Raw genomic sequence first — 25,854 nt, forward strand, 5'->3', positions numbered from 1 at the left:
GGATGTAGGCATGGGTGTGTCCCTACTTAAATATTGCAGTTCTGAGGTCATTCTTGGATGCTTTGGGGCTTGCATGGGCCTAGTGAATAGTGTGGGCCTTCATCTGATGATTGAGCAGCTTTAAGTAATCCAAACTTGAACTTCATGTTTAACTGATGTCGATGGTGCACAAATCCTGGAATCTAGATATTGATAAAGGCCTATAATTTTCATATTTGTCTGCCGCAAAGGGCTATTCATTTCAAAATGTTTCAATAACGAAGACGGTATTTGAAACTAGAGGTTGTATTTCAGGTGCAGGAAAAAGGTGTCAATTTTTTCTCTTATACATTGTAGGCCCAAGAAATGCATTAGTCTGAAACATGCAAAAACGTTATATGGAGACTATTTGAGACCTGGACATGCATAGGTTTGTATGAGTTGTAAACTATATGAGCTGATTAGAAGACTGAAAAAATGGAAGATAGTGTAATTGTCTTTCTTTTAAATGCTATCCTGGCTTGTTGTATGCACTCTTTAAGAACAAAATTGAGAAGGACTTAGGATTTCTTTCAAAATTTTGTTAGCTTGAAGCTTTGGAGTATTTACTATGAACTTGTTTATTTCCTGTGTTAAGGGTCTTCATCTAACAGAGAATGTGGTAGATCGCTTGCAAACGGTAGAACTGAGGTGGAGTGGCTCCCCAGACAAAGCTTTATCTCGACTTCGAGGAGGTTTGGCTGACAGTAAGCATTTGTATTCTTAACAGTACCGAACACTGTTTTGTCCAGCAAATTTATGGCTATACTTCTATCTTGAATCTCCTTTATGATGCTTTTGAGGCTTCTTTACAGCTTCATACTTGCAATGTACTGATTGGAAAGGTTTGCTCAGGTGCGCTTATATCTTCTGCAATTGATGAGCTGTCTGCAATTCAGAGTTATTTAAGAGTTTGGAGCATTGGGCAGTGCGTCTATGTTGATGCATTAATGGCACCAGTGGAGGAATACTATAGAGGAGTATTTTTCCAGGTATATTTCATGATTCTATGATGGCAAATCATTTCAGAATAGCATAGCATCTCTATATGATAGGAATTTGATGCCCTGTTTGAAACATCAAAATTGGAATATTCAAGATTTGAGTTGGAATGGACTAGACATATGTATCGAAGAAATAATTCAACATTAAAGCCATGGTTTGTAATTTTATAGCTCTGAGACATCTTTGAGGAATTGAAAAGAAAAACATCAAACAGTAGTACAAACTCTGAGCTTCTTTTTCAATGTCATTGTCACCTATTCTTGAATACAATTGGTGATGAGCGAGAATTTTTCTGAGGCAATTTTCGGTGGTAAAATTTAATCCTGTCAGGGTACTGTGTTTATCTAAGCACTCTTGGAACCAATACTAGACATAAACAATAGCAAGATCATTTTAATCTTAACCATTTGGAATAACTTGCTGTCTTCTAGTTTGAAAAAATTTGAGGTCAGTGCATCAGAATTTAATGTTAGGGATCACTCGGGACGTTTTAAGTATGTCCATATGTTCACAATCTTATGTTGTTATCTGCTCTACTCCATGGCAGGACAGTTCCCTGCTCCAATGATTAGACTGTTAAATGGCATTGCAAAATCTGACAATTTCAGTCTGCATCTCACCGCTTTTCTTGTTTTGGTCAAAGCCTGCCCACAGGTTGAAGTTTCATAACTTTAAATCTCACCTATGGAAACTTTGTAAATTTTTTTTGGCTCATACGGTGTCGCTGAGGCAACGGGGACTAAGGCATGCATCGCTTGTGGATGGTTCCCATGTCTATGTTTATGTCAATTGTTAATGAATTTGGCTTTTGTAGGTGTTGTCTTTCCAGTGTGTGACCTGCATTAGACCCTTTTTCATGGTAAAAAGTACCGCTTATATTATACTTGTAAAAGTTCATACTGGTCCACATGGTGGATTGCAGCCTACTTCTCATGTTTCCAGCTCACTGACACAAAGTATGTCATTGAATCCCAGTCAATTGGGGGGATTTTTTCCTTAATGGGATCAATATTTTCTTCCATGCACTCAACTTCGGCATACCAGCCCCCGTATGTGTAGAATCCAGCATGGGCGGTTTCCTGTTCTTTTATCTCCACATACACATCTCATGTATTGATTTATTGTCTGCTGCTGTAATTTCTGATTTATTGTCTGCTGACTGTAAGTTACAAGTAAATTTATGAGAGTGTCAAATAAATCAAAGTTACAAGAACTTACCACAAATGAAATAGTAAGATTCTATGAATTGTCTACTGTGCCACCAAGTTGTAGGCGGAGGATTCTTCTCACTGTGCAATCGGATGAAGTGCTTTAGACCATATATCAGTACCTCACTTTTATTATTACTTCCAGATGAAGCTATTGTATTTACATCAAGCTCTCCTAGACGTGATTGGTGTTTTTATCAGTCTTTAGTACCTAGTGATGCATTCTCTCCTATTGTTGTCAAGGTATGTGACTGCTTCAGGGGGCTCCTTTTTATACCCGCTTTTTGGTAAGTTCTAGGGCCTGATTCAAAAGATGTGATTGTATGAACTAGTCATCTCTGATGCCAAGTTTCACATTATAATGGAGCTCTTAGAGAATGTATATACAGATCTAGGGAAAGTTTCAGCCAAAATAATGATGTGAGGTCTTTTTATGGGGCTTATGCAAAGCAAGAGTATTCAATACAGCTGATTTTGCATTTTGTGATGAATGAAAAAATTCAAATCTGCTGCTAGGAGCTTAAATGGAAGAAGATGTGATGGAAGTTTTAGAAGCAATCAAATAAAGTTTCTGTGGCTCCCCGCTGCTCCTGCTGCCCTCCTTCCTGCTCCCCTCCTTGCTGCCCCTTCCCTCCCCTCCTTGCTTCTCCTCCCTCCCCTCCCCTCTACCTTCTGCTCCCCCCGACTCCCCTCCCTCGCTGCTGCAGCCCCCCCTGCACGCTGCCTCCTCCCCCCCTGCGCGCAGCCTCTTCCCTCCCCTCCCTCCTACCTGCTGCTCCCCCTGCCTCCTCCCCTGACTCCCCTCCCTCGCTGCTGCAGCCCCCCCCTGCGCGCTGCGTCCTTCCCCCCGCGCGCAGCCTCTCCACTCCCCTCCCTCCTACCTGCTGCTCCCCCTGCCTCCTCCCTCCCCTCCTTGCTTCTCCTCCCTCCCCTCCCCCCTACCCCCAGCCTCCCCTCCCTCGCTGCTCCACCCCCCCCCCCCCCCCGCGCTGGTGCAGCCTCCCCTTGTGCGCTGCCTCCTCCCTCCCCTCCCTCCTACCTGCTGCTCCCCCCACCCTCCCCCCCCCCCCCTCTCTCCTCCACTCCTCCTCTCCTCTTTCCCCCCTCCTCTCCTCTCCCTCCTCCTTGCTGCCCCCCCTATCCCCTTGCTGATTCCTCCTCTGCTCATTTTCTCTCTCCCTCCTTCCTTTCACCCTCTCCCCTCATCTGGAGTACCCTATTCTCCGTTAGGGGTCTCCTGGGCTTCCGGAAAGCGGACGGAGTTCTTCCTTGCATTTGAATCAGCCTTTTCCACCTCGATTGACGAATGGGTTCCCACTCAATCAATCCATTACCGCTCACACCGGCCGCGAGAACCATCACTTTCTCAAAAGGCGAGCTACAGCAATTGCAAAAGGATTTGGAGCATGAGTGTTCCATGACTCTCTTCGCACGCATTCATGGCTCTCACCCCTCCAGGTCACAAGCTAGAGATTGGATGCTTGCGGCACTTCCCTAGGAGCTCGGCCCCCACCTTAAGGATGTTCGTTTGTTGGGACGAGGTTTCTGCTACAGGCCTGGTTTCTATTTCTAGGCTACAAGAGGATTTTTTTGTTTTCCTTTAAACTAGGCTTTGACCCAGTTGAAGAAGACAAGCAAGGAGTTTCTGTTTTCATCAGGTACCCTGGTCTCCCCTTAGTTTATCACCGGCTTCTTTCAGTTATTGGAGAGAGGTTTGGTGTGGTAGCAGAGAGCCCCCCTCTTCCTGGCGAGCCCTCTTCGGCTGCTGAGGCGGTCAGGATGGATGGGGTACCTAGGGTTAGGATCATTGTCCACGACCCTAATATTTCAGATGACCACATCATGCTACAGCGACCCGATGGGTCCTTCTTCCGCCAGAGATTTTAGGTTGCAGGTCGGCAGGACCACTGCAAGATTTGCAGATCCTCGGGGCACTTTGCCAGAGATTGCCCAAAGAAGAAAAAGAGGCCCAGAAAGCAACCAGCTCGTACTAGCTTATGACAGAGAGCAGGAGCAAGACCTACCGCTCCATAGGCATCACCTCAAACACGGGATCCCCCCCCTCCTAGGGCTACTCGAGTCCCTCCTGCACCCCGCACCACCTCTCGCCCACGGTGCGTTCCAGTCGCAGTTTGGCCCTCTACTTCAGATCACACATCCACCGCTTCGGAGGCTACCCCCTTGGAGCCTCAGGAGGAGACTAGTGTTCAGGAGCCTTGTTCGACTCCACCCTAGGATCAGGTTGTACCTTCCTCAGCAGCCCAAGTTGTTGGCACCTCATCCGCATCACTCCTTGATCAGGACTCAGTACAGGTGCCTCCTTCTGTGGATACAGGGAAGGGGGTCTTACATTCTATCCCTGCTTCGATAGAAATCCTTTGCACCCCCTCTCCAGGACTGGCTCAGCGGAACTCCTTTTCCGCTCTGGAGAACTTCTCTGACGTCCCAGATGATGATTTTGTACCTTCCACTTTCGGAGAGCCAGTTATCGGCATCCCTCTTGAGAGATCTTTCTCTCTCTCACCTGTGGACTTTCCTCCCCTTGGACCTCGTGTGTATGGCAAGAGGTCAGCTCCGGTGGAGGGTTCTTTTTCCGCCACCAGGTCAAGTAAGGTATTCCAACCCGCTTCCTCCTGCCGATGAGGATAGCCAGTTGGAATATACAGGGATTGGGCGGCATCTCTCATCGCCGTCGCAGACAGCTGATCAGGAATCAGCTCCATCTAGGTGTTTCAGGTGGTTCCCTAGACATGCTTTTTCTTCAGGAACACAAACTGGATGTTAGAGATTGCTCCAAGTCAGGTAAGCTGCTTTCAGGCCGGAGTTTTTGGCTTCCTGCCTTGGGAACCAGAGGAGGTACATGCATATCAGTTTCAGATTCTATTCTCCCTCTGATCATTGGCCTCTGATCATTGGACACAGTACCATTACCCCCTCCAGGGCCCAGTGGGTTCTACTTCTGATTGACAGATGTAAGGTTGGTTTCCTCAACCTCTATGCTCCGAACAACAGAGGGGACCGTGTTCTGTTTTGGAAAGAGCTGCTCTCGTTGGCTAACATTGCAGATTCGTGGATTATTGGAGGTGACTTCAACATGGTTGAGGCACCTTCTAATAAGCAAGGGGGCAGAGAAGGTGGTATTCGTTCTTCGAGAGAGCAGCTTGGGATGCCTTCTTGTTCAGATTCAGTGGCAGAGATGTTTGGTCAGATGATGCATTTCATGTTCAGTCTCAGTTACTTTTTTTTTCATGGTATAACCATAGGGTGTAGATGCCTATCGATGCGCGGATTAACAGATTCTATGTGGATGACTGGGCTCTTGATAGAGGGGGGACAGTTTGCATTGCACCTGGTGTTTCCACTTCCGACCATTTTTCGGTAGTTTTGTCCATCTCAGAGCCCCATCTGAGAGGACGGTCTCACAGTATCAGGATCCCCGATGCCTTATACACGGATGAGACCCTCACAGAGGCAGTCTTGGACATATAGGTTTCTCACATGCAGGGGGGGTGGCCGGTCCCTCACATGTGGCCACAGCACACCCCCGTATCTGCGACTTTGGTCACTCCGTTGCTAGTGCTCGGTGAGGTGAGATAATCAGGCGGGAGATTGGTATCCGTCGGCAATTGGCAGCCTTCCAGAGGGAGGAGCAGAAACGACCATCTGATGCTTGGGTACAGAAGCGCCTTGCTACGGCAAGGGCTCACTTGCAGACATAGCTTGATAAGAGAGCAGAGTATGCCTTCCATGCATGGGAGTCCTTTTGGATACAGATGGGAGGGAGAGTCAATAAACACTTTTTCTCTACACTTGGTCCCAGACATAGTAGACAGAGTGTCAGGCAACTTATTGACTCTGACGGCGTTTTGCAGTCTCATCCGGATACTGTCATGCACTTAGCGATAACTTTCTATGCCTCCCTTCTTTCTGGAGATTCTGACACACAGGCCAAAGATGTGGCTAGAGATGAGATTTGGCAGAGTTTACCTGTGTTGGTCACACCAGAGATGATATGCTCACTTGATGCACGCTTTACCACACAGAATTCATGAGTGATCTCTCCGCCCTACATAAGGGCAAATGCCCTGGTTCCGATGGTCTTACTCCTTTTTTTACAGCCTTTTGGGATATGATAGGTGATCATATTACTTTAGTCCTACAGGGCATTTGGGACTCGGGTGAGATGCCTGACTCACTAAACGAGGGACTTATACACCTTATCCCGAAAGGTGGCAACATGAATTTTGTATCCCATTGGAGACCCATCACTCTTTTGGGCACTCTGTACAAAATCCTGGCCAAGGCGATCAGCATCCGGTTGCAGCCCCTTCTTCTAGACCTTCTCCATGATACTCAGACAGGCTTTGTGCATGGCAGGAGAATATTTGATAATATATTTTCCTTTTGGGAAGCCACAGAGTGGGCTATGCAGAGCGGGCAGAAGCTGGCAGTTCTACTCCTGGACTTTGAGAAAGCCTATGACAGAGTAGATTGGGGTTCTCTTGAGGGCACTCTTCTACAATTTGGATTTTCAGATGCATGGATTAGAGGGGTGGCCTCCCTTTTACAGATCAGCCCACAGCCAGGTTTTGATTGGAGGGGTAAGGGGTGACAGGTTTCAGATTTCCAGATCAGTTCGTCAGGGATGCCCTTTAACCCCCTTCCTCTTTCTCTTTGTGGCAGAAGCTATGAGTATCTTCCTTAGATCTCAGGCTGAGCTTTATGGGTTGAGATTTCCCTCGAGACAGGAGCAGGAGCTTCTTGACTATGAGTTGGCTGATGACACTGCTATTTTTATTGAGGCCTCCTCGCAATCACTTGATTCTTTCCAGACAGCCTTGGATATTTTTTGCTCAGCTGCAGGGGCACACATCAATTGGCATAAATCCTTTGGCTTTATGATCAGTGATGAGGACACTCCAGGCTGGGGAGTTGACATTGGCTTTTCTTGGATTCAGACGAGTGTTCCTGTCACGTATTTGGGATGCCACGTAGGATTGGGCATCTCTCCAGCACAGCAGTTTGCCCCAGTATTAGAAAATATAAGGAAAAAGCTCCTTTTTTGGAGCTCAGCCAAACTCAACCTTGCCTCTAGAGTTGTGGTAGTGAATCAGGTTCTCTTGGCCACCGCTTGGTTTGTGTGTTCTTGTTGGTGCCGGTCTAGGGATTGCATCACTCAGCTCATTAGACCAGTCAGGAATTTTCTTTGGAGTGGACTTGATGGCACGGCAGATGTTGCAGCGAGGGTGGCCTGGGAGACCATTATTCTCCCTACATGGGAAGGGGGACTTAATATCATTGACCCAAACTTGCAGTCAGGGCATTTTGTAAGGTGGTGGTGAGGGGACTCATGCCTGGGTAGGAACCTTGGAAGGATTTCTTTTTTGGACGCATTCAGGGTTGCACACCTACCTTAGGAGATGATTGGGTGGACAGCCCTCGCTGGATTTTTTCTTCCGCCTCTCTCAGGTCTCCTGCCTCTCCTCTCATGACTGCCATCCTCAAAGCTTGGGGAAGCTTCAGGAACACTCTTCGAAAGGTTCCACCCTCTACCTTTGAAGAGATTGATAGGCAGCCGATCATTTGGAACGATAGTATACTTGATGAGCATGGCAGACCTCTGGGCACTTCCCATTATATGTAGTGGTCTGGATGGGAGAGAGGCCCCGCCTACACAGTAGGCACTTGGAAGGCTTTTATCAAGCTACCTGAGGATCAGAGACTACAGTCCGTGAGTCACCTCAGAGGGGTAGCATGTAGGATTCAGCAGATAGATGCAGCCATCCCGGTGGAATGGATAGTTGAGGTGCCTATTACTTCCACCACTTGGATGGGAGCTTTTTCGAGGACAGCAGTTTCTCTACAGGTGATCGCTCTTCGAGGTTTCGGGGAAGATGCTTTGGCCTTTGATGTTGGGGATGGAGGTATACTCTCTAGATCCACGGATGATATTCTTCTAAAGGTTGCCTTTCAGCCTGTCAGGATTGCTGGTTTTGTGAACCACGGAGCGGGCTTGCAGTGGTTCTTAGACCCCGACCCTCTGCTCTTGGCCCTGGGATCCTCGAGGTTGTGGTTATATGGAGGTGCACCTATCAGGTGGTTGCAGTGGGACCCAGGAGAGTGGGAGTGGATAGATCATGGGCACCGAGAGAGGGGGATTCCCTTCTTTCATTTCACGGCTGGTAATGCCAGGAGATTTCAGCTGAGCAATAGAGGTTGAGAGCCCCTTTTCATGCATTGCATGGTGTATCCCGTATTCCCGTATGGAGCTTGCTCTAACGGTTTTCTTTAATACTTAATAGAAGTCTCTTTTTTGCAAAAAATAAATAAAATAAAAAATAAAGTTTCCGTGTCCATCTGGAAACCATGGTTGCATTCAGGGTCCGTTGTGATCTCAATCTTCACAAACCAGAGAATCCATCTGGAACCTTAGTTTTGGTAAGAACATGTCCCACTAGGAGTCAGCCAGCCAGGTATGGAGGAAAATTCAAACCATGGTTGGTATTATGGTTTTAAAAAACCCTGGATTCTCATTTTGTAAGATGGCAAATATGAAACACATGTGCATCAGAAGCCATGGGTGGAATGTTTCTGCTGGATAAAAACAAAAAACAAGCTTCTGGTGAAAAAAACTTTATCTTTGTGTGAAGAGAATTTGTGCAGCATGTAATCATGTTCATTTTTTTAACAAACAGGTTCACATACCCAAGGGTAAATGCCATGCAACTTCATCAGCAGGAATGCTGTTAGCTGTGGGAGGTCGCTATGATCATCTTGTTCAACAGTTTTGGACAAGCTCTCTGGTTCGTATATTACCTTTTCTTATCATTAATACAGTTTTCAGTTTTTGTAAGTTATAAATCTTTCTGTTGGTTTAATTTTCTCTGTTTCTCAAATAAAATTTTTGAAGTAGGATGGTTCTTACTGGGACAACATAATCTCAGGTTGGCCTCTACTACTACGAGCCATGCTATTTGAATATGAGCTCTCTAACTGAATTGCATAATTCATAGTCAAACACATTTTCTGTGGAGGAAGAAGTGTAACCAAAAAATGGTTCACCATGACTTCCTGAAAATATATGGATCAAGATAGACTCTCTAGCTCTTCAGTCCTCTCAACAATGCCCAACTGGGGGGCCCTGCACATTCCAATCATCCCCCTGCAAAACCTGCACGCGTCATCCAGTTTAGCAGCAGACAAGATCAAATACAAGGGCAGCTAACCTATAACCAGAACTACAAATTTAAACACTACAGTGGTAGATGCTGTGCAGTTGTGTACCAGGAAGTGAACACGTCAAAGATGACCTTTTTAACAGGATACATACAGCACAGGCAGACCTATCAAAGTATGAAACGGAATACTTGATATAATGGGCCCAGCCCCTCACTGTGAAAGTGAGTCCTAAGGCCCTTGTAATGCCGTTCCAGTAGAGGGCCCCAATTTGAGAAGGGGTCTTATTAGAGGATTCTACTTTGGCACATACATTACTTGGAAGTGGTTGGGGCTTAAAATTTCTGTTGGGAATGGCTGCTGCTCCCCGCTCCTCCTGCTGCCCTTCCTGCTTCCCTCCTTGCTGCCCCTCCTGCTCCCCTCCTTGCTGCCCCCTCCCTCCCCTCCTTGCTGCCTCCTCCCTCCCCTCCCCCCTACCTGCTGCTCCCCCCCGCCTCCCCTCCCTCTCTCCCCTTCCCTACCCCCTGCACTGCTGCAGCCCCCCCCCGTGCTGCTGCCAGCCCCTCCCCTGCACGCTGCTGCAGCCCCTCCCCCCCGCGCTGCTGCCTACCTGCGTGCCCCCCCCCCTGCGCTGCTGCCTGCACAGCCCCCCCCCCCCCGTGCTGTTTCTTTGCTCCCCCCCCCTGTCCTCCACTCCTCCCTCTACCCTCCCCTCCTCTCCCCTCCTCCTCTCCTCCTCCTGCCCCCTTCCCTTCTTTGACGACGACTCCTCTCCTTGCTCAATCCTCTCTCTCCCTCCCTCCTTTCACCCTCTCCCTTCATCAGGTGTACCCCTATTTTCTTTTGGGGGTCTCCTGGGCTTCAGGAAAGCAGACGGGGTTTTCTTTTGGGTGTTTTGAGTCGGCCTTTCCCACCTCGATTGACGAATGGGTACCCATTCAGTCAATCTGTTACCGCACACACCGGCTGCGAGAACCATCACTTTCTCAAAAGACGAGCTGCAGCAATTGCAAAAGGATTTGGAGCATGAGTGTTCCACGACTCTCTTCGCACGCATCTATGGCTCCCACCCCTCCAGATCACAGGCTAGAGATTGGATGCTTGCGGCACTTCCTCAGGACCTCGCTCCCCATCTTAAGGATGTACGTTTGTTGGGACGAGGTTTCTTTCAAGTGTGCCTAGATTCCCCGGACGTCACGAGAGACTGCTACAGACTGGGTTTCTCTTTCTAGACTACAAGAGGATTTTTTTGTTTCCCTTTCAACTGGGCTTTGACCCAGTTGAAGAGGACAAGCACGGAGTTTCCGTCTTCATCAGGTTCCCTGGTCCTTCAGTTTATCACCGGCTTCTTTCAGTTATTGGCGAGAGGTTTGGTGTGATAGCAGAGATCCCCTCTCTTCCTGGCAAGCCTTCGTCGGCTGCTAAGGCGGTCAGGATGGATGGGGTACCTAGGGTTAGGGTCTTTGTCGAGAACCTTAACATTTCAGATGACCACATCATGCTACAGCGACCCGATGGGTCATTCTTTCGCCAGAGATTTGAGGTTGCAGGTCGTCAGGACCAGTGCAGAATTTGCAGATCCTCCGAGCACTTCGCCAGAGATTGCCCAAAGAAGAAGAAGAGGCCAAAAAAGCAACCAGCTCGTACTAGGTTACGACAGAGATCAGGAGCAAGACGTATTGCTCCACAGGCACCGCCTCAAACACGGCCCCCCTCTCCTCCTAGGGCTGCCCGAGTCCCTCCTACACACCGCACTACCTCTGGCCCCCGGTGGGTTCCGGTCGCAGTTAGGCCCTCTACTTCATATCATACTTCCGCCGCTCCGAAGACTACCCCTCAAGAGCCTCGAGAGGCTACTGCTGGAGCCTATTGTTCAGGAGCCTTCTTCCGCTCCACCATAGGATCAGGCTGTGCCTCCTTCAGCAGCCCAGGTTGTTGGCACCTCGTCCGCAGCATTTCTTGATCAGGACACAGCACAGGTGCCTCCTTCTATTGACAGAGGGAAAGGAGTCTTACATTCTTTCCCTGCTTCGATAGGAATCCTTCGGACTCCTTCCCCAGGACTGGCTCAGCGGAATTCCTTTTCTGCTCTTGAAGACCTCTCTGACCTCCCAGATGATGATTTTGTAGCCTCCACTTTTGGAGAGCTAGTTATCGGCATCCCCCTTGAGAGATCCTTCTCTCTCTCACCAATGGACCTTTCTCCCCTTGGACCTCGTGTGTATGGTAGGAGGTCAGCTCTGGTAGAGGGTTCTTTTTCCGCCACCAGGTCGAGTAAGGTATTCCAACCCGCTTCCTCCCGTCGATAAGGATAGCCAGTTGGAATATACAGGGGTTGGGCAGCATCCCTCATCACCGTCGCAGACAGCTGATAAGGAATCAGCTTCATCCAGGTGTGTCAAGTGGTTCCTTAGACATTCTTTTTCTACAGGAACACAAACTGGATGCCAGAGATTGTTTCAAGTCAGGTAAGCTGCTTTCAGGCCGGACGTTTTGGCTTCCTGCCTTGGGAACCAGAGGAGGTACTTGCATATCAGTTTCAGACTCTATCCTCCCTCTAGTCATTGGACACAGTTGCATCACCTCCTCCAGGGCCGAGTGGATTTTGCTTATGGTTGACGGACGTAAGGTTGGTTTCCTCAACCTCTACGCTCCGAACAACAGAGGGGACCGTGTTCTTTTTTGGACGGAGTTGCTCTCATGGGCTGACATTGCAGATTCTTGGATTATTGGAGGTGACTTCAACATGGTTGAGGCACCATCTGATAAGTAAGGGGGAAGAGAAGGTGGTATTCACTCCCTTGAGAGAGCAGCTTGGGATGCCTTCTTATTCAGATTCAGTGGCAGGATGTTTGGTCAGATGATGCACTTCATATTCAGTCTCAGTCACTCTTGTTTTCGTGGTCGAACCATAGGGTGCAGATGCCTATCCATGCTAGGATTGACAGATTCTATGTGGATGATTGGGCTCTTGATAGAGGGGGGACAGTTTGCATTGCACCTGGTATTTCCACCTCCAACCATTTTCCGGTAGTTTTGTCCATCTCAGAGCCCCATCTGAGAGGACGATCTTCTAGTATCAAGATCCCCGACGCCTTATACACAGATGATACTCTCACAGAGGCAGTCTTGCAGATCTGGGTTTCTCACATGCAGGGGGGGGTGGCCGCACCTTCACATGTGGCCACAGCACTTGCCAGTATCATCGACTTTTATCATTATGTCGCTAGTACAGGCGAGGTGAGGTACTCAGGCGGGAGATCCGTATCCGCTAGCAATTGACAGCCCTGCAGAGGGAGGAGCAGAAACGATCCTTAGATGCTTGGATTCAGGAGCGCCTTGCTGCAGCAAGGGCTCACTTGCAGACATTGCTAGATCAGAGAACAGAGTATGCCTTCCATGCACGGGAGTCTTTTTGGATACAGATAGGAGGGAGAGTCAATAAACATTTTTTCTCTACACTTGGTCCCAGACATAGTAGAGAGAGTGTCAGGCAGCTTATTGACTCTGACGGGGTTTTGCAGTTTCATCCGGATGCCGTCATGCACTTAGCGACAGATTTTTATGCCTCCCTTCTTTCACACAGTCCAAAGATGTGACTAGAGATGCGGTTTGGCAGCGTTTACCTGTGTTGGTCACACCAGAGATGATATGCTCACTTGATGCACAATTTACCAACACATAATTCAAGACTGCTCTCTCCGTCCTTCAACACATAATTCAAGACTGCTCTCTCCGTCCTTCATAAGGGCAATTTCAGATGGTCTTACTCCATCTTTTTTTATAGCCTTTTGGGATATGATAGGTGATCATATTACTTCAGCCCTGCAGGGCATTTGGGACTCGGGTGAGATGCCTGACTCACTTACCGAGGGACTTATACACCTCATCCCAAAAGGTGGCAACAGGAATTTTGTATCCCATTGGAGACCCATCACTCTTTTGGGCACTCTATACAAAATTCTTGCCAAGGCGATCAGCATCAGATTGCAGCCCCGTCTTCCAGACCTCATCCATGATACTCAGAGAGGCTTTGTGCATGGCAGGAGCATATTTGATAACATCTTTTCCTTCTGGGAAGCCTTAAAGTGGGCTATGCAGAGAGCAGGCAGAGGCTGGCAATTCTACTCTTGGACTTTAAGAAAGCCTATGACAGAGTAGATTGGGGTTTTCTTGAGGGCACTCTTCTACGATTTGGATTTTCAGATGCATGGATTAGAGGGGTGGCCTCCCTTTACAGATCAGCCCACAGCCAGGTTTTGATTGGAGGAGTAAGGGGTGACAAGTTTCAGATTTCCAGATCAGTCCGTCAGGGATGCCCTTTAGCTCCCTTCCTTTTTCTTTTTGTGGCTGAAGCTATGAGTATCTTTCTTAGATCGCAAGCTGGTTTATAGGGGCTGAGATTGCCCTTGAGACAGGAGCAGGAGCTTTTGGACTGTGAGTTGGCTAATGACACTGCCATTTTTATTGAGGCCTCCTCGCAGTCACTGGATGCTTTCCGGATAGCCTTGGATATCTTTTGCTCAGCTGCAGGAGCACACATCAACTGGCATAAATCCTTTGGCTTTTGGATCAGCGATGAGGAAACTCCAGGCTGGGGAGTTGACTTTGGCTTCTCCTCGATTCAGAGGGGTGTTCCTATCAGGTATTTGGGATGCCAAGTAGGGTTGGGCATCTCTCCAGGACAGCAGTTTACACCAGTACTTGAGAGTATAAGGAAAAAGCTTCTCCTCTGGAGCTTAGCCAAACTTGACCTTGCATCTAGAGTTGTGGTAGTGAACCAGGTTCTCTTGGCCACCGCCTGGTTTGTGTGTTCATGCTGGTGCCGGTCTAGAGAGTACATCACTCAGCTCATTAGACCAATCAGAAATTTTTTATGGAGTGGACTTGATGGCACGGCAGATGTTGCAGCGAGGGTGGCCTGGGAGACCATTATTCTCCCTACATGTGAAGGGGGCCTTAATATCATTGACCCGGACCTGCAATGTAGGGCATTGCTTTGTAAGGTGGTGGTGAGGGGTCTCATGCCTAGGCAAGAACCTTGGAAGGACTTCTTTTTTGGATGCATTCAGGCTTGCACACCTACCTTGGGAGATGATTGGGTGGACAGCCCTCGCTGGATTTTTACTTCCGCCCCTCTCAGATCTCCTGCATCTCCTCTCATGGCTACCATCCTGAAAGCTTGGGGCAGCTTCAAGAATACAGATTCTTCATCACCGCAGATTTGCGTAGGAACTTCTGGAGGAGGCTCTGGAAATCCCTCAGAAATAGAAAGATCACTCTTTTCTTTTGGCTTTCTATTCATGGAGGGATTGCAGTAAATCTATTAGATCACGATTTGGGGCTGACCCTACTTGCCCTCGTTGTCATTCTGCAGAGGAGTTAGTGCGACATTGCCTTTGAGACTGCAGTCAGGCGAGGACTGTTTGGAAAGGGGTTGCTCGGATACTTAGCATTTTTCATACCTCCCCCTTCTTCATGACTTGGGGCTTGGTCGCCTGGTTATCCCTTACTGGGGCCCAAATGTTTTATGAGGGTGAGCTTTCTTCTTGGGCACTCTCAGTCCGCAGGCAAGTGATAGAGACCTGCTCTCTTTAGGATGTACCATTTACACCCTTCAGAGCTTCTTATGCTTCAGTGGACACCTCCTGGGAGATTCTGGCTAGCATTTCCTCTTGGCACATCTAGAGAGCCAGATGTACAGAGGCCCTGGATGGTGGCACCAAGATACACCCTTCACATGTGTTCACGGGTATTTGGACTGACACGGTTCATACTTTGATAGCCATTTGGGCTAGCATGCAAGGCCCTTCATGGGCAGCCTCTTCTAGGAGGACTGTGTTCCTACGAGTTTGGAGGGGTTCTCCCTTTTTCTTGGAGGGTTCTACAGGATTGAGATGGCACTTTCAGCCCCAATGCTTTCTTTTTGGCTTTTGACCTTTTCACGCATTGCATGGTGTATCCCGTATGGAGCTTGCTCTAACGGTTTTCTTTAATACTTAATAGAAGTCTCTTTTTGAAAAGAAAATGAAAAAAAAAAAAAAGTGGTTGGGGCTTTGAGTTTGCAGCGAGCAGTGAGGAAAAGCTGGATTGTGAATTAGGTATCAACTTAGGAGCATAGATGAATTCTTAGATTCGTCTATGGAAGGAGAAGTTAGGTTGTTTGTGTACAGTTGTCAGGTATGTGCATGCTTGACTAAGATGAGTGTGCCAGATATGAAGGACCACTCCAAGGCCCATTTTCGCATGGCCACATAATAGAGCCGAAGCTATGGGACCATCATTCATGTGAAGTAGGCACATTTGGGCTTTAGAGCGAGCGGGTCAGTTGCTTTATATGCTGGGTGGATGGTGGGATTGAGGATTGGAGGGGGTTTCCATTTTTTGAGCGAAAACCCCCGAGCGAAAGGTGGGAGGGTTCAAAATATATAGTCTCAAGTCATTTTTTAGGAGCACAAAATTTGAAATTTTTACAAGGAATATGTAAGTACATATGAAATATTGATGAATAGAGATAGATATAAATATACCCTTGTCCATATATAATGTCTAAGTGGTGACTTATTTTATGACTTTCAAATATCATTTTTTTTCTTTCACCATTGGATAGATCATGAAATTTTGAGCAAATCTCCTCTTTACATTTCCTTAGGCTGAGCTAAGAAAAAGATATAACCCCTTTTTAATAGACCCTCCAAGTGTATTTAGCTAGAGGAACATGGTTTGAAAAGCTTGCCCGAACCCTATTCCACCAGTGGAATACCCTTGGAGGTCCTACAAAGAGGGAGTCATAACTTTTGCTCCTTACCTCGGTTTAAGGAACTGTTAAAAGGAAAGATGTTCAAAATTTCATGATCTATGCAATGATAGGCTACTCATCCAAGGAATATGTGTTACATGAGAGCTTCTCAATACTTCAAATATAGGATTGCTAAAGCTAAGGAAAACTCTTCTAAATCCATTGAATTACCATAATCCTCAAAAGAGAGTATGATAGGGAGGGATGTAGAAGAGTTTCTAAAGTGCTCACTATTTGTTCATATATAGATGCATGAGGGTTATCTTGTCCTCCCTCTTCTTTCTGTGGCAAAGGATCTGGGCTATTTTTTGCGTTGTCAGGTGGCGGGCCTCACTAGGAAGCGTCTCTTAATCTACCAAGAGTAGGAGTTTGCAGATGGCCCGAGACTTTTTATGGAGGACACGGCAACGACAAGTCTAGAGGGAGCCCTCAAGCCCTTGAGTTGTACTGTATGGCATCTGGGGCTAGGATTAATTGGAGCAAATCTATCGTCTTCCTCACGATGACTGAGGAGATTCAAGAGATCCCGGAGGACTAGGGGGGCTCTCTTCGCTTTCGTTGGATCCTATGACGTCAAAAAACAAGGTATTTAGGCTGCCAAGTGGGCATTGGCATTTGATCAAAGCGGTAGATTGCCCTTGAGCTGGAGAGTGTGTAGTGCAAGATTTTGCATTAAATCTTGTCCATACTCTCCCTTGGAGGGTGGGCCCTTAAGGGCCAACCAAGTCCTCTTGGTCACGGCCTAGTACATAACCTTGTGCTACTGTTTTCAACAAGGGGTTACATGGGATAGCTCCGGTGCTTCTTGTGCAACTTCTTGTCTTCTGGGTAGGATTGGATGGCAAGAGGACACTAGAACCAAGGTCGCCTAGCAAGACAATGATCCTAATCGAGTTAGAGAAAGAATTGGCATCATAGACCCCGAGATATGGAGCAGGGACCTTTTGGGCACGGTGGTAGTGGTCATAGAGGTACCCCTCTCCCTAGTTTGCCTTCTTTTGCAATAGACAGTCAAGGCTGACAGGATCTAGGGAGCGAGGCTCATTGTTGTTGACCCTAATATCTCAGATCACCAAATTATGCTTCAGTCCTTTTACAGATTCTTCCTACCTCTCGATTGGAGAGCACAGGCTCCGTGAGAGTTCCGGATTTTGTTTTTCAGGACACAGAGTTCGTGGAACGGTTGAGAGAGGCTTGGTTGTCAGAGGACACTCCTGTGGATCAGGGCTGGTTGATGTGGGTAGAGGAGGCTTTGGCTAGAGTCAGCATGGCCTGCCAGTTGAGGGCAAAAGAGGAGAAGGAAAAGCTCAGAATCAGAGATCGGAACGCAAGAGCGGAGGTATCCAGACTTCATAGATTGATTCAGAGTTTTCCTCGTTCTCTTTTCATCAGAGGGCAGCTTTCGGAGGCTCAGGAGAGACTAGAGGAGATTCAGGGTAGGAGGGCCTAGTTCAGGTTTTACTCCCAGCAGACTTTCTTGATTCAGAAGGGGGATAGATGCTCTAGAGAGTTCTTCAGGGCAGTGGGTCAGAGATACTCTTCGGACAGTCTCCATAGACTTGTGGATCAGGCCGGGGCTCTTCAGACGGACCCTCACCGTCTTGTTGAGATCACTTCTCATCTCTATTCCACTCTTTACACCGCCGATCCAGTCACTGAGGAGAAGATCAGAGCGAGAGAGGAGATTTGGAGCCATATCCCCCTGATGGTCTCAGACAGGATGAGTCATGTTTTGGATAGCCCACTATCACTCCTGGAGATCATGGACGCGTTACATGAGCTGCCCAGAGACAGATGCCCGGGGGAGGACGGTTTGTCGCCACTTCTTTTCAGAGCTCTTTGGGATACGATTGGGCCTCATCTACTCTCTGCATTTTCAGAGGCTCTCGATACAGGATCTTTGGGCGAGACATTATGCACAGGTATGATTTGTCTCATCCCGAAAGGGGGAGACAAGACAGTCCTACGTAATTGGAGACCCATTACACTTCTAGGGACAGCCTATAAGATCCTAGCGAAGACCTTGGCTCTTCGCCTAAAGCCTATGCTGCCAGATATCATCAGAGCTACTCAGACAGGATTTGTCCAAGATCGGAGTATCTTGGATAACATCTATACTTTTTGGAGGGCCACTCACTGGGCGAAGGAGAGTCAGCAGGAGATTGCAGTTCTTCTTCTCGACTTGAGAAGGCTTATGATAGGGTGGACTGGGGTTTCTTGGAGGGCACTATGAGACTAGGCTTCAGTGATAGATGGATTTCTTGGGTCTCCTCACTTTACTCTCACTCTTCTAGCAGGATGGTGGTTTGTGGAGGTAGAGGACCGCCTTTTCAGCTATCCAGATCGGTACGACAGGGTTGCCCGCTTGCACCTTACCTTTTCCTTTTCGTAGCAGAGGCTATGGGATACTTTATGCAGGCTACCAGTCGTGGCACTTTGGGCCTCCATTTGCCTATCCGGCAAGAGCAGAAGCTTCTGGACACTGAGTTTGCTGACGACACGGCACTGACAGTCAAAGGAGATGCGTATAGTCTCGCTACTGCTGCGGATTCAATTGACAAGTTCTGCCTAGCCTCAGGGGGACTTGTCAATTGGAACAAATCAAAAGGCATCTGGACAGGAGCTCAGCAGGATACCCCAGCATGGGGAGGAGACAGAGGCTTTGTTTGGATTCCCAGAGGCACCTCTACGAGATATCTAGGCTTCCAGGTTGGCATTGAGGTGTCTCCGACGCAACAGTTTGCCCCAGTTCTTGAGAGTATCCGAAGAAAGCTAGCTTATTGGAGTACGGCTAGACTCTCTTTGGCCGGAAGAGCGCTGGTACTCAACCAGGTTCTACTAGCGACTATGTGGTACGTTGCGTCATGTTGGTGCTTTCATGCTGACTCGATCCGTCAGGTGAGGAGATTGCTCCGGAACTTTCTGTGGAGTGGTGGCGACGGTTCTGAGGACACTAGGGCCAGGGTTTCTTGGGATACTATCACTTTACCCTCCTCGCAGGGAGGACTTGGGGTTCTTGATCCTGAGATGCAGAGCAGAGCCCTTTTAGTCAAACTTCTTGTTAGAGGTTGGACTCCAGGAGATCAGCCGTGGAAGCAGTTCTTACTGCATGGGATTCACCAGTGCACCCCTAGAGCGGCAGGCCAGTGGGCAGGTAGAGTCTGTTGGATCTTCCTGACGGACTAGCATTCTCAGCCTTCCTCACCTCTTGTGAAAAGGCTTATTCAGATATGGGATCATTTTCAACAGCACCTCATCAGAGCAGTTCCCTCCTCCAGAGAGGAAATTGCTCGACAGCCACTTTATCATAACCCCCTGGTTCGGTATCAGGGATCTTCCCGTGGTACAGAACTTAGGACTCCCTTGGCCAGATGGCATGCTCAGGGGGTTGTGACAGTCGGAGATTGGTTCAGGGGAGGTGTGGAGATGTCAGAGGAGGAGATCAGAGATAGACACGGGCCACTTGGACAGATTGCTGCCACCAGATTACTGATCATGAGAGCTATTCCTCAGGAGTGGAGGGATATGCTTACAGATCCAGCCTATGTTCATCCCATCTCTACTTGGTCAGGTTGTTTTAGTGAGGTTGGGCTATGCATTGGAGCTCGTTTAGGACCGGCACCGTTTACTTATTTTGAGTCGGACTCCTCTCACAGATTGTATCCCACTCAGCCCCTGGATCGACAAGAGCTCCTTTGGCAGAGGGTCAGGGTCATTGGTTGCCTGGGTAAGGAATGGGCCACAGATCCTTCCAGGTTGACCATTGCAGAGGATCCTAGATGGAGACTTTGGATTTTTCAGGGTCGACCTCTCGCGGAGCTCGACTGGGACCCAGGTGAGTGGACGTGGCCTGCTCCGGTGGCAGGCGGCCGTCCTCTTCCCTTTTTCCAGTACTCGACGAGGGCAGGTTACAGGCTTCAGCAGAGAGACTCTCATCACCGACCATCAGCCTCACAGCATTGGCACACACAGGGACTTACTGCAGAGCTCTTACTGAGCTACTGGACTCACTTTTGGGGCATCAGTAGAGCCAAGAAAGTATCCTATTTTCTTTGGCTCACTATACATAGGGGTATACCTGTGGGTACTTGGCTTCAGCAGATGGGTAGACCCTCGTTGTGTATGCATTGTCAGCTTGCAGAGGAATCTAGTAAGCATTGTTTATGGAGCTGCCCCAGCTCTAGAGTGGTATGGACAGGTATTTTCAGGTTGTTCTCATATGTTACATCCGAGTCCTTTCTGATGACATGGGGTGCTGCCCTTTGGGGGAGAGGATCTGGAGCCTTTGCTCTCTTCGAGTCAGAGCTAGGAGACCACGGTTTCTTCATGCAGCGTCGCCAGAGGCGGGGTCCCACAGATGTCAACATCATGGAGCCGCAGGATTTACTTTTGGTACCCGTACCTACTCAGGATTTCATGCCTACTTCACCCGCAGGGTCAGCCTGGGAGGTGATTTCCAGCATTACTCTATGGCGGACATGGTGTTCGTGATGTTCTTTTGTCCTTGGGGGCCATTTATGCACAGAGGCTGACACTCTCGCTTCCATTTGGGCGGAGATTATCTTCACTCTCAGGAGCCAGTGGGAGCGGTGTATAGGCACCTCTTTGGCAGCTCGTGGGAGACTTCTATCCTTCATGAGGACATGGGACTGCTCATTATTTTTTCATTTGACCCCTTTTGGGATGTCGTGGCATTTTAGACCACCACCATGGCTTTTTTGCCACATTGTTGAGGCCAGGGATAGAGTACTTTCTCTCGCACTTGTTATGATTCGTTTTGAATGGAATATATCACTTTTCTCTGTAAAAATTATGCTTCAACAACTAGACAACTCTCTTTCTCAAAAGAGAGTTGAGATTGCGGGCCGGTGGGACTAGTTTCAAATTTAAAGACTCTTTGGACACTTCAATAGATATTACCGAAAGAAGAAGAAAAGGCCCAAGAAGACTTCAAGTGGCATCTCCTTTGAACAACAAGATGCTCTAGTGGCACCCCGGCCCCTACTGCCCCTCAATAGAGATGGGTAATGGCAGATTTGAGTTCTAACAAACTAGGAGGCTTCGTCTTGGATCTTGGTTCCCCATCTCACCCTGAGCAAACCCTCTTTCCTTCGGTGCATCAAGTCCTCCCTCTTGATTGAGGACCTAGGGTGACCCCCTCCCCTCTCAGGTAGAGACTTTACAGACTCCAGCTCCACTCCAGTTGGTTCCAAGTAATGCTTTTCCAGTTACATACAATGGTCCAGATAGGAGAGAGGCTTCGCCTCCACTATGGGCTCTTGGAAGGCTTCAAAAAATTTATAGAAGAATGCAAATTGTAGATGGTTAGTCACTTCAAAGGAAAGTGGAGCAGACCGATGCAGCCTTACCTTTGGACCAGGTCCTTGTGGATGAGAGATGGCGCACTCATGTTTGATGGATGGGGCCTTTTTTGAGATAGGCATCCTACTTCAACTCATAATTATCTAGTGAGATACAAATGGGGATGCCTTGGTCTTTGATGTGCACTCTTGGGGCAGGCTATCCAAGTCAATGGATGAAGATATCCTCATGCATGCACATTTTGAGCCGGTCAAGATTAGGGGTCACGTGGAGTAGTGTTTTTTAGCTTTTGGTTGGTTTTTATACCCTATTTGAAGGACATCTCTTTGGGCTACCAGAGTGTTTTTCTTTGGGGTTGTCTCCATAAAGTACTTAAAATGGGACCCCAAGGAATGGGAATGAATTGATGTTTCCAGTGCATTGTTAGTAATGCCAAGAGGTTCGATCTCAGCATTAGGGGCATAAAGCCCTCTAGAGCCTCTCACTGGGCAAAACTTCAAATTTTCGCAAGTTTGCAAAAAGAAAAAGAAATAAGGCTTTGGAAGTCTCTCGGGTATAGAAAAGGCACTCTTTTGTTTTGGCTTTCTATTCAATAAGTGGAGGTCCAAATATGGACTCTCTCTATGCCCGCATTGCCTCTCTGCTGAGGAGTCCATTCAGCATTGCCTGTGGGATTGCAGATGAGTTAAGGTTGTCTGGAAGGGGTTGTGAATCTTTTTAGTAGATCCCCTTTCTTTATTACCTAAGGCTCATTGGCTTGGCTCTTCTTTTTTTTTTTTCAAGAAAATTATTTGATTAAGTATGAATGAAAACTGCGAGAGCAAGCTCAAATGCGGGAGTACATCATGCAATGCATGAGGGGAAAAAACAGCTCAAAAGGAGCTAATAAAAAACCAAGGTGGAGGCTGAAAATGCCACCTCAACCCTGGGGGAGACTCAAAGAAGAAAGGAGATCCTCTCCAAACTCTTAAAAAAGTAACTCTCCTGGCAATGGCTGCTCTGGAGGATCCCTGCATGCTCGCCCATATGGCCATCATAGTGTGTACTGTGTCGGTCCAAATACTGGCCATAGCCTAGGAAGGGTGAACCTCGATACCCTCCATAGCCTTTATACACGTGGCTCTCGAAATATGCCAAGCTACAATGCCAGCCAGAATCTCCCAAGATGTGTCTACTGAGGCATAAGCACCTCTGAAAGGAGTGAAGGGAACATCTTGGACGGAACAAGACTCCACTGAGTGTGGCCGTACAAGGAGAGCTGGATCTGGATCATGTCCCTCGAAAAACATCTAAGGGCCAGTAAGAGATAACCAAGCTACTGAACCCCAGGTCATATAGAAAGGTGTTGTATGAAAGATACTACTGAAAATCCTAGCAACACCTTTCCAGATTATCTTCGCATGTCTACACTCCCAAAGGCAATGCTGTACTGACTCAACTCCAATGGGGCAATGAGGACAAGTAGGGGTCTGGATCTCCACAGGCTCACTGCAATCCCTCCATGAATAGAAAGCCAAAAGAAAAGAGTGATCTTTCTATTCCTGAGGGATTTCCAGAGCCTATGCCAAAAAAATTTCCGCACAACTGCGGAAATCTGAAAACTATCCCAATGAGGCGCTCTGGAGGGCCTCCAACCTCTATTGCTGAGCTGTAATCTCTGGGCATTTATGACTGTATAGCGAAAGAAGAGGAAGCTCTTCTCTTGGTGCCCCTCGTCAATCCATTCCCACTCCCCTGGGTCCCACTGCAAGAACCTAATAGGGGAACCACCATATAACCAGAGTCTCCAAGACCCCAACGCAAGGAGAAGAGGATCGGGGTCAAGATACCACTGTGAGTCCTTGCCCCACTCCATGAAACCTGCAATCCTGACAGGCTGAAAGGCAACCTCTAAAAAAATATCATCAGAAGATCTGGTAAGTCTGCCTCCAGACTGAACATCAAAGACTAGGGTATCCTCATGTGCATCTTGCAGGGCAATAATTTGTAATGGAATGCTCGTCCCTGAAAACACTCCCCACCAAGTGGACTCTATGATCGGCATGTCATCTGTGTCAATCCACTCTGGCGGAATGGCTACCTCTATCTGTTGTATCCTGACTGCACTCCCTATGAGGTGGCCAATTGCTAGAAGTCTCTGATCCTCTGGAAGTCTCCTAAAGGCCTGCCAGGTGCCTACTGTAGAAGCAGGTTCCCTCTCCCATCTAGACCACTGCATATAATGTGACGCTCCAAGTGGCCTTCCATGGTCATCCAAAATCAAGACATTCCACATGACTGGCTGCCTGTAAATTTCTTCACGAGAGGTGGGTGGAACTTTGCGAAGAGTGTTTCTGAAACAGCCCCAAGCTTTCATAATAGCAGCCATGAGAGGGAAGGGGGAGATTTGAGATGGGCTGAGGTAAAGATCCATCTGATGCTGTCCATCCAATCTCCCCCATGAGATGAAGTACAAGAATGAATGCTGCTTGAGAAAAAATCTTTTCAGGGCTCCCGTCCAGGCATCAATCCACATACTACAAACTTGCAGAGCAAGGCCATACACTCCAAGTTTGGGTCAATAATATTGAGACCTCCTTCTCCTATGGGGAGAATGAGGGTCTCCCAAGCCACCCTGGCTACAACATTTGAGGTGCCATCTAAACCACTCCATAGGAAGTTCCTAATAGGTTTCATGAGCTGAGGGACACAACCTCTAGACCTGCACCAACAAGAGCAAATGAACCAGGCAGTGGCCAATAATACCTAGTTCACAACCACAACTCTGGATGCAAGGTCAAGTCTGGCAGAACTCCAAAAGATGAGTTTCCTCCTGATACTCTCGAACACGGGAGAAAACTGATGTGCCGGAGAGATGCCCACCCCAACCTAGTATCCCAGATATCTGATGGAAACACCCCTCTGAATCCAAGTGAACCTAATGTCATTGCCCGAGTCTGGAGTGTCCTCATCACTGATCCAAAAGCCATTGGATTTGTTCCAATTAATGTGTGCACCTACCGCAATGCAAAACAAAATCCAACGCCGTCGTGAATGAAGTTCGTGTCCGTGGAGTGGCATCCAAAAAAACAGCCCTATCATCTGCCAACTCACTGTCTAAGAGCTCATCCTCCTACCTCAAAGGAAGCCTGAGCCCTACAATACCAGCTTGAGCTCTAATGTAATAGCTCACAGCTTCAGCCACAAATCAGAACAGAAAGGGGGCTAAGGGGTATTCCTGGCGGACTGATCTAGTAATCTTAAACCTGTCCCCCCTAACTCCACCAATAAGAACCTGGTTGTGGGCTGATCTGTAGAGGGCTAACACCCCTCTTATCCATGCATCTGAGGAACCAAAGCGAGTAAGTGTGCCCTCTAGAAAGCCCCAGTCTACCCTATCATAAGCTTTCTCAAAGTCCAACAGTAGAATGGCGAGAGCCTGTGGCCATTATGCATGGCCCAATCCGAAGCCTCTCAAAATGAGAAGATGTTGTCAAAGATGCTCCTGCCATGCACAAATCCCGTCTGTGTATCATGGATAAGATCTGGAAGAAAGGGCTACATACGAAGGCTGATAGCTTTAGCTACGATTTTATACAAGGTAACCAGTCTCCACTGAGACACTAAATTCCTACAACCCCCTTTCAGAATCAAATGAATGAGGCCCTCCGTAAGTGAGTCTGGCATCTCACCCGAGTCCCAAACACCCTGTAGGGCTGAAGTAATGTGATCCCAAAAAGTAATAAAAAATGAGGTAAGTCTATCTGAACCAGGACACTTGCCCTTGTGAAGGGCAGAGAGAGCAGTCCTGAACTCAGAGACGGTGGTGAAGGGTGTATCAAGTGAGACAGTCATATCCTCTGTCACCAACCCAGGTAAGTGTCACCAAATAACCACTCTAGCATCATCTGTGGCCCGAGTGTCAGGATCTGCTGTAAGAAGGGAGGCATAGAAATGGGTGGCAACCCGCAAGACGGCATCTGGATGTGTCTGAAGAACTCCACCTGAGTCAACATCCCTACTATGTCTCGGGCCAAGAGTAGAGAAGAACTGCTTGTTGACCCTACCTCCTGTCTGAGTCCAAAATGACTCTCTGGCATGAAAGGCATACTCTGCTCTCTGATCTAAAAGTGACTGCTGCTACTGGGCCCTTGCTGCAGCAAGGCGCTCGTGAATCCAAGCATCTATAGGCCTCTTCTGCTCCTCCCTTTGGAGGCCTCTTCTGCTCCTCCCTCTGGAGGGCAGCCAACTGCTGACAAATACCTATCTCATGCCTGAGGATCTCACCCCTCTTGATACGAGCAACTCAAAGATAAAAGCAGAGAGGGCTGCAGCTAAGTTTGATGA

At 48.0% G+C, this 25,854-nt stretch overlaps 1 protein-coding gene across 2 annotated transcripts in view; it reads left to right on the top strand.

The window, feature by feature from the left end:
• Positions 1–25,854, top strand: part of GCN2 (protein kinase family protein) — a 352,386-nt gene that overhangs the window by 294,956 nt on the left and 31,576 nt on the right. For both annotated transcript variants that reach the window (XM_087391372.1, XM_087391373.1), the window contains 3 exons: positions 617–725; positions 874–1,010; positions 8,927–9,034. In XM_087391372.1, the coding sequence (XP_087247498.1) occupies positions 617–725; positions 874–1,010; positions 8,927–9,034 (354 nt within the window). The remainder of the gene's footprint in view (positions 1–616; positions 726–873; positions 1,011–8,926; positions 9,035–25,854) is intronic.

Source organism: Dipteris shenzhenensis, chromosome 20 (genome assembly GCF_047967505.1).
Source record: "Dipteris shenzhenensis isolate YYH24624 ecotype China chromosome 20, Dip_SZ_1.0, whole genome shotgun sequence".
In the NCBI taxonomy this organism is placed as follows: Eukaryota; Viridiplantae; Streptophyta; class Polypodiopsida; order Gleicheniales; family Dipteridaceae; genus Dipteris; species Dipteris shenzhenensis.